We start from the raw sequence: 17,365 nt of genomic DNA, 5'->3' as shown, positions 1-17,365 counted from the left end.
CAAACTGAAAAAGCTTATTAGAAATAAGCTTTTGCCAAAAACTGAATTATTCCTTAATAATTGAACTAACCACATCTGTGATACAAAAATTCAGACAGTAGATAGAATGAGTAACTCGAGAGTTTTCTATTTCTTTTTGTTATCATCCAGAAATCATAATTGGGGGTTTGCATATATAAAAATAATTAAACCAGAGCTTGCTCATTTGGCTTCACTAAAACGCTTCTAAATTGTCAAGTCTGAATATGAATATATTCAAATCATTCGCTGCATTTCATTCGGGATGTAATTAGGTTACATATTTTAAATTATATTTGAAATTATTAAGGCAAATACTGTGTTATTTGATCCAATGTTTACACTGGAAAGCAATTGTTATTTAAATAATTCAGGAAGAAAATGCTTAAAATAAATTCACTCTCTTACAGTACGTAATTATGTTTGAATAACACATCCCTCAACTATGACACTAGGTCAAAATTTAACTTCCTAATATTGGGTGTGGGGAGTAATAGCTTGCATGGCTTGTGCTAACTCGTGCCACTAATGAAAGGCATTCAGTTAATACAGGCTCTGTAATTTTGATCTAGGAGTAGTAATTTTAAATTATTCTTCCAAATTTGCTTTTAAAGCAATAGCTAGGAGGACACTGTTGAATTAACTGTGATTATGTGGAATTCTCTACTCCATCCAATCCCAAATAGATATTGTGCCTCTTTACAAAATCCTTTCTTTCCCATTCTTCTGCATACACAGGAGATTCAGAAAAATGTTACATGTCTTTATTAGAAAAAGAAAATCAGCATTTCTAGATGTTTTAAAAGGAAGCACTGGTTACAAGAAAAGAATATCCCTGGAAAGGTCCAGATTATTTCATTTGTTTCTTTTGTATACAAGTTGGAAGCCCGTGATTTGGGACCTCAGCAAAAACTCATCACACAATACACTTTTGTCAGGTGGTTGCAGTGATGGGAAGGGAGAAGCAATCACAAAATGACCCTTTCTACATAGTTAGCAGGATACAGTCCAACCTGACCAGTTTGAAGCCGGCCTTTGCACCATCCCTGATCATCCTCCTCGCTGATTTTCATAAGCTCTTCTCCTGCAGAAAGACAGAACATCAGCATTAAACAGACAGAGACCTCTTTTTGGCTGTTCTGATATCACAGACAGAGGAGTGTATGGGAGCAGGTAGCCCCCTCAGCCTAATTGCATGGATGCAGGAAGCCCCCAAGGAAATCGGGTTGGGGGGAATAAAGATGAAATAGGCGCATAACTGTTGATGCTGCAAGAATTATGGATCTAATAGTCAACAGCCCAAAAGGACCTTGATCGAAAATAAAGCATAATAAGCCACGGTAGCGCAGTGGTAAGACTGCAGTACTTCAGGCTATTTCTGCTGGCTGCCTGCAATTTGGCAGTCACCAGGCTTAAAGTTGAGTCAGCCTTCCATCCTTCCAAGGTGGATAAAATGAGGACCCATATTGTTGGGGGCAAATATGCTGATTCTGTAAATCTCATAGAGAAGGATGCAAAGCACTGTAAAGCAGTATATAAGTCTAAGTCAGTGGTTCTCAACCTGGGGGTCGGGACCCCTTTGGGGGTCGAATGACCATTTCACAGGGGTCACCTAAAGCAGTGTTTCCCAACCTTGGCAACTTGAAGATATTTGGAATACAACTCCCAGAATTCCCCAGCCATTCTGGGATTTGAAGTCCAGATATCTTCAAGTTGCCAAGGTTGGGAAACACTGACCTAAGGCCATGAGAAAAGACAAATTTCCCATGGTATTAGGAACGAAAGCATCTATTCTGGCGCCTTGGAACATATTTTTACAATCCGACCAATCAGGCGTTTACAGTGGGGGTGTCCCTCTGACCTTCCTGCCAATCAGCTTAAAGCTCCTTTGGGAGAATTGGTGCTAGACTTATGATTGGGGGTTATCACAACATGAGGAACTGTATTAAGGGGTTGTGGTATTAGAAAGGTTGAGAACCACTAAGTACTATTGCTATAAGTAGGCGATCCTGGTTTTTTGTGGCTCTGACCCTGCCACATTTTCTCCAAGTGAAATTGCCTCCAAATATACCAGACTTGCTTGATTCTTTTCACTTAAACAACTTAGCTGCCTTCTCTCCATATTGTTTTGCTCAGGTTTTAGTACTTATGCCACCCAATCAGGGTGTCAAGCCGGTGCAGAAGTTGGTGATAAATTAACGGCTTGTCACACTATTGTGAGCCACCCCGAGTCTTCGGAGAGAGGCGGCATACAAATCTAATAAATTATTATTATTATTATTATTATTATCTATTGAAGGCCTTCTGTTTATGGGAACTTGGGAGGGGTGATTTTCATGCGAGAACAGATGCAGCCAGAAAGCATTATTTTGAGTGGTTCAAGGTCATCCTATGCCCACCCACCTGGGCGGAAGCGGAAGGAAGACTTGCCATGCTGGTACAATCTGAGTGGGCAACGTGACAAGTCTGTGGGTGGGAACAAGGGATGTGAACTTTCAACTGGGTGGGAAACTCAGATTCAGGTTTCCCAGTGAAGGTGCCAGGATGACTCCGGCAATAAATTGGAACTCTGCGGAGTACTTTGACTTGGACCCTGATTTAGTTTGGATGCTACCTGGAACCTTGACGCAGGGGTGGATTCTACTTACTTTCCCCACATGACAGTTTGCACGTACATCACTTCTCAGAAATGACCTTCTGTGCATGTGCAGTACAAAAAAAAAAAGCATCTGCACATGCGCAGAAGCAAAAAACAAGATGGCATCGAGAGAACCAGCTTGGGAGTGTGCCAGGCCTGAGTCATTGCCTGTTCCAGCAACCCCGGCCACCAAGTTACTACAGGTTCTATAGAGCTGGTCCAAACTGCACAGAACCCACTTCTGCCCTCAATGTGGGATGGCCAGGGTTTTAAAGTCCTGCAATTATTGTTTTCCTAGCCAGCACAAAAGTAGCTGTCACTTTCTGAATTACTAACTACTATTTGCTGCTCCTCCTCCTCCTCTATTACTACTACTTCTTCACCACGGCACATCATCATGGATAGGTTCAGGGACCTTACCTAATATTGCCTGTGTTCCACTCCCCCTCCCACTATGTCACAAAGGCAGGCATCTATCCTCCCAGGTAAACCAGACAGGAAACATGACAAGATGAATGAATTCTACTTTGTTGTTAAGGCTAGTTAACAGAATCTTGCAAGCCTGAAAGTACAAACCTCCCACCTCTGTTTTTAACTACTTGATCTATTAGGGAAGGTTATGCCTAAATTTCTTTTTTCTAGTCATTACCAGTAAGTGACTGTCAGGTCCTGCCTCTCTTCTCTGATAGTTTCCTAGCCAACATTAATACATCAAGGTAGAATCAAGATGCCTACAAAGAGACCTTATTTTTGCAGAATCTCTGAGGTTTTGTTTCAATGGTCGATGTTGGAAGGAGGTAAGAAGAAAGAATGAAATATGGAGTTTGCTGACTGGCTGGGCATGAGGTGAATTTTAAACAAGAATAGGTATATTTATTGATCAAACTTTATCCTCATAAAGTTAATTGACAAAGTCATTTAATTCAATTTTGCAATTTGCGTAATGTGCTTATTCATTCTGAAGATCAAGTTTTGTGTTTATTTATAAACAGGGCCAGTGGATTCAAGCCAGAACATTATGTCTTATTATTTGAAGTCATTTGAAATGTAAACTGATGTGCTTTATTTTCAAGCAAGAATCTGGGATCAGAGTTAGATTCTGTTCTATATACAGCTGCAATATAAAACGGTTGTTAGGAAAAAAAAGTAATTTTACAAAACAGTACTTCAAAAAATCTTTAACACATAAAATATCCCTACATCGATCATATCTGGTTTACTAAAAAATATGCAGATGTCGAAAAATAACAAGAAATGTCGGCTTCAAACTAAATGTAATTAAACACATGTAAAAAGACTGGCCAATAGCTTTTTTCCCCACCTTCATATAGCATGCATTTACATTGAACTGTTACTGGGAGATGATTAGTATCATGAGCAATAGCATTTCTATGGGAAACTATACCTCTAATGTACCATATAGAAAGATCCCATTCCCATAAGCTATTTATGGCCCTCCAGATTTTGCATCACTTAAGATCCCAGGCAACATGACCAAAGTTAAGTGATGCTAAAGTTCGGAATTCAGCAATATGAAGTATGGTGGGGGGGACTATTTTAAATTATTTAATTTATAAGTCCACTCCCAAATGACTTTGGGAGGCTTCCAACTCTTTGCTGTAAATTTTTGGGAACAAAACATGAATGCAATAGATTGAATACAAATAGGTGAATTGGTTCTATGGTTGGCAAGCATTTTGTAGACTAAGTCTGAAGAAACTTTTTAAAAAGTCACTTTTAAGAAAATCTTTTTCCATTGTAGAAAAGGAATGTAAAACAGGGAGAACACTGAAGCTATATGGACAGAATTTGGAGTGCTGAAGTGATGGTCCAAAAAAGCTGGATTTGGTTTCTTCTAGCAACCTCATGCTGCAAGGAATATATACTGCTCAAAAAAATAAAAGGAACATTTAAACAACAGAATATAACTCCAAATAAATCAAACTTCTGTGAAGTTACTGATTGACAATAAATTTCATTTTGTTGTCAGCACATTCAACTCTGTACAGAACAAAGTATTCAATGAGAATATTTCATTCATTCAGATCTAGAATGTGTTATTTGAGTCTTCCCTTTATTTTTTTGAGCAGTGTATATCACATCAAGTTATTACAGACACATCAAGCCAAAATAAATTAGTATTACAACAAATGAGCAGTTCATTTATAGGATTCATGCAGTTCCAGTTTTCAGCTTGTGGAAAAATAAAAAGAAGGGGAAAAATCACATCACAGCAAAATAAAACTTCAAATAAAGCAGAAATACAACATTTCTAACATCCAGATGGCCCCAATGGAGATTCTCTTTCCTCATATAAACAGGCTGACACTTATTTTGGAGAGAGAACGTATCATCAAAATCACAGGGAACTGATTAAGCCTACAGATTTTTGGCTTTAGCAGTAAGGCAAGGCTGTAGCCTTTAGGAATGGTACTGTAAACCTTTCCATTGTATTATTCATAACCACTCAGGAATGCAAAGAAGCAGAAATGGGATAACATTTAGCTTAGCTTGTCTCTGGGAGCAACAATGGTTGTTTCTGCTTTGGGTGAGGCACATAGTTCTCTTTTACATTGAAGTTATATCAATGGCTACTTGTTAACAGGCATTGCCAGCATCTGTTCAAAGATGTTTGTGTCCCATTTTTCATATGGGCAACAAGCCTGAGCTTTTATTTATTTCTATTTTTTTCTGCTATGAGCCAGAGAACGTTCTTGGATAGGTCATTTGACATCAACACCGAAAGGAACACTAAAGCTGACATGGCCCAGCCATATATAGGATGCCTCAATAATAACAATATTGTTTAAGATCAGCGGTCCTTGGTGCTTGCTTGTATTCTTGCAAATGTTTCACTGCCCTAACTAGGCAACATCAGCAGTGCTAGTCTAGCAAGCAAGCTCAGAGTGAATCAAGGACCTTGAGCTTCAAGGATCAAGCTCAGAGTGAATCAAAGACCGAGCTATGAATATTATCTTTTAGCAATAGCAACAGCACTTACAGTGTATACTGCTTTACAGTGCTTTTACCACCTTCTCTAAGTGATTTACAGAGTCAGCCTATTGCCTCCAACAATCTGGGTCCTCATTTTACCAACCTCAGAAGGAGGGAAGGATGAGTCTAGTCTACTTTGAGCCTGATGAGGTTCCACCTGCCAAATTGCAGGCAGCTGGCAGGCAGCAGAAGTAGCCTGAAGTCCTGCACTCTGCCATAATTGGCTCATAATTGTTTAAGAACAAGCCTGTGCCTTTTGAGAGGACCTGAAAAATGACCTTTAAATTGTTTATCACCTATCCTTTCTAGCAATGTACGAGGGTCGCCCAGAAAGTAATGTGCCACATTTTTTTTCTCAGCCTACAGTAATGGTGTGAGTGCAAAACTTTAGATATACATTATTTGAATTGTCAGAGGTGTGCGTGTGTAAATTTTGTGTTTCTTCAGACAGATAGCGTAGTTGCAGCACTGTTTCAAAATGGCGTCTGTAAGTGATGTATGTTACAAAGAGCGTGTCGTCATTTAATTTCTCACTGCAGAGAAAGAAACTGTTGGGAACATTCACAAACGTTTGTGTAGACGCTATGGAAAATCTGCAGTTAACAGAAATATGGTTAGTTGTTGGGCACATTTCGAGGTGATTTGCACAGTGCAGAAATGGCTTTGTGACCAGAACAAGGAGTGGTACTGGCAGGGCACACACGCCCTTGTGTCTCGCTGGAGGACGGCCATAGAACAGGACAGAGATTATGTGGAAAAATAGGGAGTGTAGGAGAAACATCATTCTTTCTTGTGGGTAAGTTTCAAAATGTTCAATCAATAATTGTTGGGAGAAAAAAAATGTGGTGCATTACTTTCTGGGCGACCCTCGTACACTGTTTTAATTTTAATGCCTTTCCTCCCCAATGTCTATGCAAACTCCCCATGGTTCCATATCCCACCCCCCTGTGTCCAATTAGAAGAGTCTTGGGGCCATCTAGAGCTTCCTTGCTGTGAACTGACACCCAGCAGCCCCAAACACAATGGAAAGCATGTTAGGAAGGTTAATGCGTTTGTACCTGCTTTAAAGCTCAGTTCATCAGCCTCTTGTCCTGTGTAATCATACAGTGCTCTCACTCGCACACCTGGTACCTTTATATCTTCCTCATGCCCATTGACTTCCAGGCACTTCTTGGGAGTATCCTCATCTGACCACTCTGAGATTTCTTCTTTCCCTCCACTGGGCAAAGAAAAGGAAGAGAAGATAAAACGAGCAGTAAACAAGAAGGTAGTTTGAAATTCATTTGTTAAAAGAACCTCTCCCCAGATCATGCAGTGTTCCAGAACGAGAATAAAGAGGCAGATGTCGCAAGTCAAAAGGCAGAGATACCACGGAAATTACTAAGGTGGAGAAGAGAAGGGAAGATCATCAACCACAGCTTCTTTCCACTAACCATGAAAATTAGTGTCACATGCTTTTTTATTCAGACATCCCCCTCATTTGTTGGGAATACACTCCCAGAATTTTTAGCAAGTATTGGGAATTGCAATGCCTAGCTTTAAATGGAGGCAACCACGTAAATTGCTGGCATCGGGGACCTCCTGATTTGCAAGAAAGAAGAGTGTGTGTCAGGCTTGACTTAACTACAGAGCTACAGCAGGAGGAAAAAAGTGAGACAGGGATCCTCAAAAGTCTTAGTTTCATACTAACTTCATATGGGCTGAGGCTCTCAGGTTGTCATAGAAGTGGCTGTTTTGTTCCTCCCGATGTGAAAACCTGTGGATTTGCAAACAAGCCCTTTAAACTGGAAAAGTGATAAGACCATGCCATAATCTTATTCTTCCAGGAATATGTGGTTAAGAAAGCAGACTTTGGTACAGGAGTACCAGACAGAAGTACACAATCTTTTCTAAGGACTTCTCCAGTATGTAAAATTGTACCAACACCCAGTTTTGTAAATATGTACCAGTAGCATATGTTGGTGTATTCTTTGATCTGATTTTGGATGTAGACAACCCAACTGTGAATCTAGAATCTCTATCAACTTCAGTGCAAGTCTAATGGGTACTGTTTGATTGTCTTCTCTCTATAAAATGAACTGTTCCAAGAAAAGAACAGTCTAAGAATCCAGTGTTACTGATGTTCAGTTGGAGAAATTTTTCGTTCTTAGATTCAGCAATAAAAATTCTGCTAGAATCTTCAGTCACAGAGACCAACTTAAGAGATTTTCATTCTTTCAACTCATCAAACAACACAAAGGCATTCCGTGCAAATTTACCCTTCTATCTATTAATTCAACCATTGCTTTATACTCTTGCTGAACTGGCACCCACCATCTTTAATTCCTGCTAATTCTTAAGAGGTTACATATTACTATGCTGGACCAGGGATGAAATCCATCCGGTTCTGGAGAACCGGTAGCAGAAATTGTGAGTAATTCAGAGAACCGGCAAATACCACCTCTGACTGGACCTAGAGTGGGGTGGCAATGGAGATTTTGTAATATCCTTCCCCCAGAAGTGGGAGGGAATGGAGCTTTTGTAATATCCTTCCCCCAGAAGTGGGAGGGAATGGAGATTTTGTAATATCCTTCCCCCAGAAGTGAGTGGCAATGGAGATTTTGCAATATCCTTCCCCCAGAAGTGAGTGGCAACAGAGATTTTGCAATATCCTTCCCCCAGAAGTGAGTGGCAACAGAGATTTTGCAATATCCTTCCCCCAGAAGTGGGAGGGAATGGAGATTTTGTAATATCCTTCCCCCAGAAGTGAGTGGCAATGGAGATTTTGCAATATCCTCCCCCCAGAAGTGAGTGGCAACGGAGATTTTGCAATATCCTTCCCCCAGAAGTGAGTGGCAATGGAGATTTTGCAATATCCTCCCCCCAGAAGTGAGTGGCAATGGAGATTTTGCAATATCCTCCCCCCAGAAGTGGGAGGGAATGGAGATTTTGCAATATCCTTCCCCCAGAAGTGGGAGGGAATGGAGATTTTGCAATATCCTTCTCCTAAGAGTGGGGAGGGAATGGGGATTTTCCATTATCCCTCCCCCTTGAGTGGGGTGGGAATGGAGATTTTGCAGTATCCTTTCCCTGCCTCACCCGCCAAGCCACACCCACCAGGTCACACCATGCTCAGAACTGCTAGTAAAAAAAATTGGATTTTACCCCTGAAAACCGGCGAATACCACCACTGTACTGGACTAAGAATTTACTGCAACATTGGTGAGCAAATGGCCTTGGAAAATATGGATTTAAAAATATACGTTGCTAAAAATGCTTCCAAGAAATAAGTGATATGGAGTTTCCTGCTCAAGAGCTGCACGCCCCAAGGGGAATCCTTACCTCTGTTTGGTTGATGGGGGGGTCTCTTTCACACCATCTCCTGCAGGCACAATGCTGGTCAGAGTGACATCTTCACCACTTTTGCCACTTTTCTCCTTCTTGGCAATGGCCCGCTGTGATTCCAGTGACCATTCCTAGCAGTAGGGAAGAGCAGTCCTTGAACGTTTTCTGAACACCGAACCTTATTTGATTACAATACTTTCCCAATTCATAGCTTCTTGGCCCCCTTGCCTGTCCCCCATCCCCAAAAGAGAGAGGGGTCAAAAAAGACACGGCATGCTGACTTTTGTGTGTAACAAGTCTCTTCTTCCTCCCTTTGGAATAAACTTAGAATGTAGTATAGCTTCATATGCTACTGCAATGCGCTCAATTTGGGGTTACCCTTAAAGAACATTTAGAGACTTCAGTTAGTCTCTCATATGAGATGCATGATTGTTTTTTATATTAAGGGTTTTAAATTGTTTTAACCATTGGATTTGTACTGTTTTGTTGTTGTGAGCCGCTCCGAGTCTCCGGAGAGGGGCGGCATACAAATAATAATAATAATAATAATAATAATAATAATAATAATAATAATAATAATAAAACATGCTGGGCGCAGTGCCAAAGGATCTCAGGGGACATTTGAAAACCATCGGAATTGACAAAATCTCCATCTGTCAATTGCAAAAGGCTACTTTACTGGGATCGGCAAACATAATTCACCGCTACATCACGCAGTCCTAGGTGCTTGGGAAGCGCTCGACTGGTGATGAAATACGAAATCCAGCATAGTGATCTCGTTTGCTGTGTTGTATTGACATAATAATAATAATAATCCAGAACGGAGCCGTTTGAGCTGTTTCTGGTGTACCCAGATACATCCATGTAACCCCATAACTCTGCAAGCCGCAATGGCTTCCGATCGGTCTCCGAACACAATTTAAGGTGTTGGTTATCACCGATAAAGCCCTACATGGCTTAAGACCAGATTATTAATGGGATCGTCTTCTGCCTCACATGTCCCAGCAACCAATCAGATCATACATGGTTGGCTTTCTCCAGCTCCCGTCGGCCAAGCAATGCCGACTCGTGGGACCGCCAGGAAGGACCTTCTTTGTAGCGGCTTCGGTCCTTTGGAATCAACTCCCCCCAGAGATTCGCTCTACCCTCACCCTCCTGGCCTTCCAAAAGGCTTCAAAAACATGACTCTGCCAGCAGACCTGGGGCCATTGAGAGACAACATAGAAACATAGAAGATTGACGGCAGAAAAGGACCTCATGGTCCTTCTAGTCTGCCTTTATAATATTACTGGTATTTTATCTTAGGATGGATATATGTTTATCCCAGGCATGTTTAAATTCAGTTACTGTGGATTTACCAACCACGCCTGCTGGAAGTTTGTTCCAAGCATCTACTTCTCTTTCAGTAAAATAATATTTTCTCACATTGCTTCTGATCTTTCCCCCAACTAACGTCAGATTGTGTCCCCTTGTTCCTGTGTTCACTTTCCTATTAAAAACACTTCCCTCCTGAACCTTATTTAACCCTTTAACATATTTAAATGTTTCGATCATGTCCCCCCTTTTCCTTCTGTCCTCCAGACTATACAGATTGAGTTCATTAAGTCTTTCCTGATACGTTTTATGCTTAAGACTTTCCACCATTCTACTCCAGCCAGTAGTATGAATGATAGAGGGATTAATGTTTTTTAATACTGGGATTTTAACTTTTGTATTTGATTTTATTGTTTTTATTGATTTTTATTGATTTTATTGTTGTGCACCGCTCTGAGTCCCTCAGGAAAAGGGCAGCTTATAAATCTAAGTAAATAAATGAAATAAATAAATAAATAGCCACATCATTCTATGGGGAGAGGGAACTTCAAATTAATTGCTATATTTTATGGGGATAGGGAGCAATTGATGCCTATTCAGAAGCACCTGCCTCGAATAAAACTATCTCACATTTTCTAGCTGACAAGACTAGGTTCTGTCCGCTTCTACTGCTCTAAACATTTCATTCTTTAAAAGGGTGTTCACAGCATTGTTGGCCCTGAATTTTCGTAGGTAGAAATTTTAGATGATAAAAGTGGGACTGAAATTAATCAAGGCACAAACTTCGTGATAACTTCCTCTTAGACCAGGGGTCTCCAACAGTGGCAACTTTAAGACTTGTGGACTTCAACTCCCAGAGTTCCTCAGCCAGCTTTGCTGACTGAGGAACTCTGGGAATTGAAGTCCACAAGTCTTAAAGTTGCCATGGTTGGAGGCCCCTGTCTTAGGTGATGATATTTCTACCTCAAATTGAGGCCAGTGCATGGCCATGCCTGGTCCATGGGTACTGCGCCACCACTTCAGATCCTCTTGGTCATCTGCTGCCATGATTCCCTGATGCAAATCTCGATAAAGTGCATGGAACCTGCAATTAGAAGACAAAGATATCAAACACAGAATTTTTTTTTTATTAGTAGCGTTCAGTGCAAGGAAAAAGAGGTTACCAAAAAAAAATATATCAGAACAACGGTCACTAGTGTAGAGAACTGCGACTTTTTTAAGAATGAACTTCCTCCAAAATCTTTCTTACCCCACTGAGTGTTACCAAGGGCATAGTAGGAGTCGCCATGTGTGCCTTCAATTTCTCACCTGTCATTGACAGACAAGTTCAGATGGTTGTGCATATCCAAGAACATCTCTTTGAAAAAACGCAGACGTCTGCACTCTGCTTCCTGGCAGCCCTCAAACACCTGCTCCATGTCCTCCATGTAGCGAGGATTATAGCGGTTCAGCTCCTCCAGCATCTTCTCATAATGATCTTTGCTCTGAAGGGAACCCAACAAAACAGCAATAGCAGTAGCACTTATATAATGCCCCTAGTGCTTTACAGCAGTGTTTCCCAACCTTGGCAACTTGAAGATATTTGGACTTCAACTCCCAGAATTCCCCAGCCAGCGAATGCTGGCTGGGGAATTCTGGGAGTTGAAGTCCAGATATCTTCAAGTTGCCAAGGTTGGGAAATACTGCTTTACAGCACTCTCTGGGAGATATTCAAAGTCAGCATATTGCCCCCAATAATCTGGGCCCTCATTTTACCAACCTCAGAAGGATGGAAGTCTGAATCAACCTTAAGCCCCATTAGGATCGAACTCCAGGCTGTGGGTAGAGTTTGCCTGCAAAACTGCATTCTAACCACTGCGTCACCAGGGTTTATTATAATTTGCTTACATAATGCAAGCAAAAGAACTGGGACATTTCCTACAGTGATAAAAGTTTAGGAATCTAACTAAGCTAAAGCAGAATTTGATTGTTCTTTTGTGTTCTAGGAAGAAATATCAAAGACTCAGATTGAACCATTTAGCATTTTAACTTTTTCTCGCAGGTTGCTCTGGCAGTTTTATAATTTGAAGAACATATACAAGAGTTAGAGAAATGAGGAGGAAAATTTTACAGGTGGTATCATATACCTGTTCAACTTGCCCATTTTCAGAAGAATGTGTCTGCTGGCATGGATGCCAAGATAGAGGGGTGCTCATGCATATATTTTGGGAATGTGTAGTAGTGCAGAAATTTTGGAAGGAGGTGCAAGAGGAAAATAATAGGATGTTAAACATAAGATGGACAATCACAAAAGAAATGGCAGTACTATTAGTAAAAAGGAATGATATGGGAGAATTTTTAGAGAAATTAAAATAGTAGCTATAGAAAGTGTCCAAGTGATAATAGTTTTAGGTTGGAAAGATGCAATGAAATGGACAATACAAAATTGGTACTGGTACATGGTGGACCACATTCAGTTTGAAATTATGGACATAAAGATGAATATGGTTAATGAAAATAAAATGCAAGAACTGATGGGATGATGGGTTAGGGTTAGAAGTTACATAGCTAGTAGAATTCGAGACTAAGCTACAAAAAATAAATTGGAATTATTTTATAATATGTAAACAGATATCATATCTTGGTTGATCTTGGTTTAAATTGTTATGTATACAGTACACACTCATTTTGGTGGTGGGGTTTGAATGTTGTCTGGCGCACAAATCACTGAGCACTGTGTTATATGTAGTGTGTATGTTTTTACTATTATAAAAAATAATAAAAACTTTATTATAAAAATAATAATAATAATAATTTGAAGAACCTAGTGTTTTGGTTTTCTGGCTTTGCTTTACACAAAACAGCAATCCTAACCTTCCACTTACTTTAGGGGCTAGATTAGATGCTCTTCACAACTGGACCTTCAACTATTTTCTCTTAAACCTTTAGAGCAGTGTTTCCCAATCGTGGCAACTTGAAGATATTTGGACTTCAACTCCCAGAATTCCCCAGCCAGCATTCGCTGGCTGGGGAATTCTGGGAGTTGAAGTCCAAATATCTTCAAGTTGCCACGGTTGGGAAACACTGCTTTAGAGATTTTCCCCTTGCCAACAATAGAACCCCCCCCCCAAAGAATAAAAATTGAGGACCATAAGGGAGGGCTAGTCTCTCTCCAAACATGGAATTCCATCAGCTATGTGGAATCCATACTCCCAATTCTGAATTAAAGGCTTTCTCAACCAAGCACCACCTTACCTTCTCTACTTCTTGTGAACATTTCTCCACCCGATCTTGGAGTTTCTGCAGCTGCTCTTGGGATGTGGAAGCATCTGCTTTGGCATGATTCTCTCGTGTCTGTGCAGTTTTCTCCTCTTTTCGAGCAACATGGTAATTCTTTCTTGAACTTTCCACCTTCCCACAGACACATTAAATATTACATCAAATTTCAGCAGAGTTGTTTTCAGGACACAGTGACAAGCAGCATTATTCAACAAGCGGCAGACAACATTAAATGCTATTTGTAGGTGTTTATTTTCTGTTTCCCACAGAGTGTAAAACAGAAGCATCGATTTGGCCAATTCCAAAATGATTTTACATTTTAGCAATGCCCCAGTAGGAATGTACACAGTGGTGTGTATCAAACATCTGTCCTGTCAAATTTAGGCCTAATTATGTCACATTCTTTTTAAAAGATTTTGCATTATTTTTCATGGAATATTTCCCCCTAATCTGTGCATTTTATATGCTGTTTTCCACCAAATTTTGCACTGACTTCTGCTACTCCTTAACTGAACTAGGTCTAGCAAAATACAGCCAAAAATTTACAGTGGACTGAATCAATAATTTATATTTTTGTGGATTCTAAAGATGGTAAATCTCCTGACTTTCTCTCCATCCACCTTCATAGAATAGAATTCTTTATTGGCCAACTGTGATTGGACACACAAGGAATTTGTCTTGGTGCATATGCTCTCAGTGTACATAAAAGAAAAAATACATTTGTCAAGAATCATGACGTACAATGTTTAATGATTGTCATTATTCAAGTTGCACATCCAACTCACCTCTTTCAACTTTTTTACCCAGGGCTTCTGGGCCTTGCGAAATCCATCCTCAACTTCCTTTGTCTCCCTAAAGCCACCCATCAACTGCTTATGATAGACTTCCTTCTGCCAAGCCTTGATATTCTCTGAGTCTTCACCAGCTAGACGATTCCGTACTTCTAGATGGATCTCGCTAAGTTTGTCTGCAGCAGTCAGAAATGCATGCCAGGCTTTTTCCAAAGTGCCATATTGAGGTCCTATGGATCAAGAAAGACAGCATAATCGTATAAGGATACCGACTATAAAGGAACTAGGGTCTGAAGCCAAACTTCATTTTTGATCAAAATATCTAACCTGCCAATATTTAAAGCAAGTTATGGAACAAAAGTTGCATGGATGTGTATAGATGTATATATACAGCAACCCAGTAGATTCAAATGTCTATAAAGCTGTCAATTTACATAATGGAGTTAAAATTGCAGGAAAGGATACAATATGCATCATTTTAAGATTGTAGACTAAAGGAAAGAGGGATGTAGACTTAAATCATACACAAATAAGGATAGAGTTTGTTACCAATTTCTTGTCCTTCCTTCCTTCCTTCCTTTTTTCTTCCTTCCTTCCTTCCTTTTTTCTTTCTTTCTTTCTCTTTCTTCCTTCCTTCCTTTTTTTTCTTTCTTATTTATATTTATATTTCTATGCTGCCCTTTTCAACTGACTCAGGTTTAATTTCTATAGACAGCAATATCTATAAATATCAACCTGCACCAATTCACTTTATTGCCCATCTACGATAATCACTCACAGATTTCTTAGCACATAATGTAAGTTTGCCTTTTACAGTATTTCTTCTACAAAGTCAGATGCTATGGGCTCTTGGCTTCTTCCTATTTAAGTCAAGCTTAAGTTGCCTATTCAAAAGCCATCGTTTTCGTAGAAGTAGCAGTTCTCAGCTCCTCCAGATTCATCCTGCAGACTTTGTGAGATGTTTACCTAGGAGCCAAGATGGTGCAGTGGTTAGAGTGAGGTACTGCAAGCCACTCCAGCCTACTGCTAGCTGCAGTTTTCAGCGGTTCCAATCTCACAAGGCTCAAGGTTGACTCAGCCTTCCATCCTTCCCAGGTCACTAAAATGAGGAGCCAGATTGTTGGAGGCAATATGCTGATTCTGTAAACTGCTTAGAGAGGGCTGTAAAGCACTATGAAACTGTGTATAAGTCTAAGTGCCATTGCTACCTTAAAAACAAAATGCTACACAGCTTTTCTTGATTTAACAAAGTTACTTCTTGGGGAGCAACTGGAAAGATTTCTTCATGAAAGATCAATTCTTTCTAGAAAAGCAGGAATGGCATATTGCACGTCCCATCTGCGAGGGAGTTTCACTTGATAGGACCTAGGGTGCTGTGGCACCCTTCCCCCCGTTGAAACATCATCCCTCTTGAGAAGGGCCCCAATCCTTTTGACCTTTTAGATAAGCCTTTCACCCTGTTACATAGAGTTGGTCTTCTCCGGGTCCCGTCGACTAAACAATGTCGTTTGACTGGACCCAGGAGAAGAGCCTTCTCTGTGGCGGCCCCGACCCTCTGGAACCAGCTCCCCCGGGAGATCAGAACTGCCCCCACCCTCCTTGCCTTTCGTAAAGCTCTTAAGGCTCATCTCTGCTGTCAGGCATGGGGGAACTGAGACATCTCCCCCGGGCCTATATAGTTTATACATGGTATGTTTGTGTGTATGCTTGCTTTTAATAATGGGGTTTTTAGTGTTTTTAAATTATTAGATTTGTTACATTGTCTTTGTTATTGTTGTGAGCCGCCCCAAGTCTACGGAGAGGGGTGGCATACAAATCTAATAAATAATAATAATAATAATAATAATAATAATAATAATAATAATAATAATAATATGCTATCCCCTCCGCCCCCATTGTGATTTTTCTTTGTTTGGTTCTTATATTTATTGTTTAGCTGATTTATCGAATGTTTTAATTTTGGTTTCATAGCCATGTAACTCCTTGTAGAATACCTTTTTCCACAGACGTCCTCCATTTGCGGGACCAATCTGTTAGCTGTTGAGCGTAGCTCTTCTCAATTTTGGCTCTCTCTTGGAAGCATGAGACAAGGTCATTGCACAACCGGCTTCCATCATCCACCCGTTTCACCGTCCTCTTGTAATTGCCAGGCTGAAATTAGAGCACAGCATCAGTTACACATGCCCTCTTCTGAGATTTATCTTAAGAGCCAGAAGAATGCACCAGACTCCCACGCACAACAGGCAATGCTTGTGAGCTGCAGAATTATTTCCAAGTTCTTGTAAGCAGAGATAGACGGCTTGTGTATCACGGCCACAAATGTCAAATTTTATTTTTATTAGGATTAAGCGCTAAAAATGGTACAACCATAAAATGGCAACATCCTCAAATGGCAGCTGAATCACCTGCTCAAGGCCTGCTGTTGCTGCCTTCAATTCCTTCAAGAGGAATTTACACCACGGGCATAGTTCCCTCTAAGCTGAGCAGTGAGCAATCGCTCACTTAAAAATCATCATCAACTCAGAGTTTTCCAAACCTGCCCAGAAGCCGAGAGGGAAAGAGTGAGAGGGAAGGAGAGAGAGAGGAAGAGAGGAAGAGGGAGAAAGAGATAGAAAAAAGAGAGGAAGGAAAAGAGAAAGAAAAAGAATGGGAGTAAGGAAGAGAGAAAGAAAATCAAAATCTAGTTTGAAACTAGCTCAACTATTTAAGTGGCATTTTGATATTGATAGAGTTGCCCTATTATGAGCTCACTGTTATAGACAAACAGTACAGTATTTTATTTTGAAATTCTCTGAGGCAAAACAGGGTGGGTTTTTTATTTTTGTTTGTTCGTTCGTTCGTTCGTTCGTTCATTCGTTCATTCATTCATTCATTCATTCATTTATTATTTCTGTGCCACCCAGTCCCAAAGGGACTGCCGCTCAGACACTATACTTTTCCGCCCACCCCCCCAAAAAATTAGAGGGAACACTGACCACGGGATTTTAGTTCTTCTACCAGGATTCTCCCCCAATGCTTGTGGGAGCAG

General features: G+C 40.4%; 1 protein-coding gene across 4 annotated transcripts in view; it reads right to left on the bottom strand.

The window, feature by feature from the left end:
- Nucleotides 1–767: 767 nt before the first annotated feature.
- Nucleotides 768–17,365, bottom strand: part of PACSIN3 (protein kinase C and casein kinase substrate in neurons 3) — a 45,787-nt gene continuing 29,189 nt past the window's right edge. Inside the window, exons 3-11 of one of the 4 annotated variants that reach the window (XM_070759848.1) lie at nt 16,332–16,488; nt 14,332–14,567; nt 13,523–13,678; nt 11,597–11,772; nt 11,252–11,372; nt 8,972–9,105; nt 7,341–7,406; nt 6,709–6,869; nt 768–1,102 (exon numbers count right to left, since the gene is read on the bottom strand). In XM_070759848.1, coding sequence (XP_070615949.1) covers nt 987–1,102; nt 6,709–6,869; nt 7,341–7,406; nt 8,972–9,105; nt 11,252–11,372; nt 11,597–11,772; nt 13,523–13,678; nt 14,332–14,567; nt 16,332–16,488 — 1,323 coding nt within the window. In that variant the 3' untranslated portion in view covers nt 768–986. The remainder of the gene's footprint in view (nt 1,103–6,708; nt 6,870–7,340; nt 7,407–8,971; nt 9,106–11,251; nt 11,373–11,596; nt 11,773–13,522; nt 13,679–14,331; nt 14,568–16,331; nt 16,489–17,365) is intronic. The other 3 variants (XM_070759868.1, XM_070759858.1, XM_070759877.1) reach the window with 3 other exon arrangements.

Source organism: Erythrolamprus reginae, chromosome 1 (assembly GCF_031021105.1).
Source record: "Erythrolamprus reginae isolate rEryReg1 chromosome 1, rEryReg1.hap1, whole genome shotgun sequence".
In the NCBI taxonomy this organism is placed as follows: Eukaryota; Metazoa; Chordata; class Lepidosauria; order Squamata; family Dipsadidae; genus Erythrolamprus; species Erythrolamprus reginae.
The sequence above is the reverse complement of the archived record's forward strand: the minus strand, read 5'-3'. Positions and strand labels throughout refer to the sequence as shown.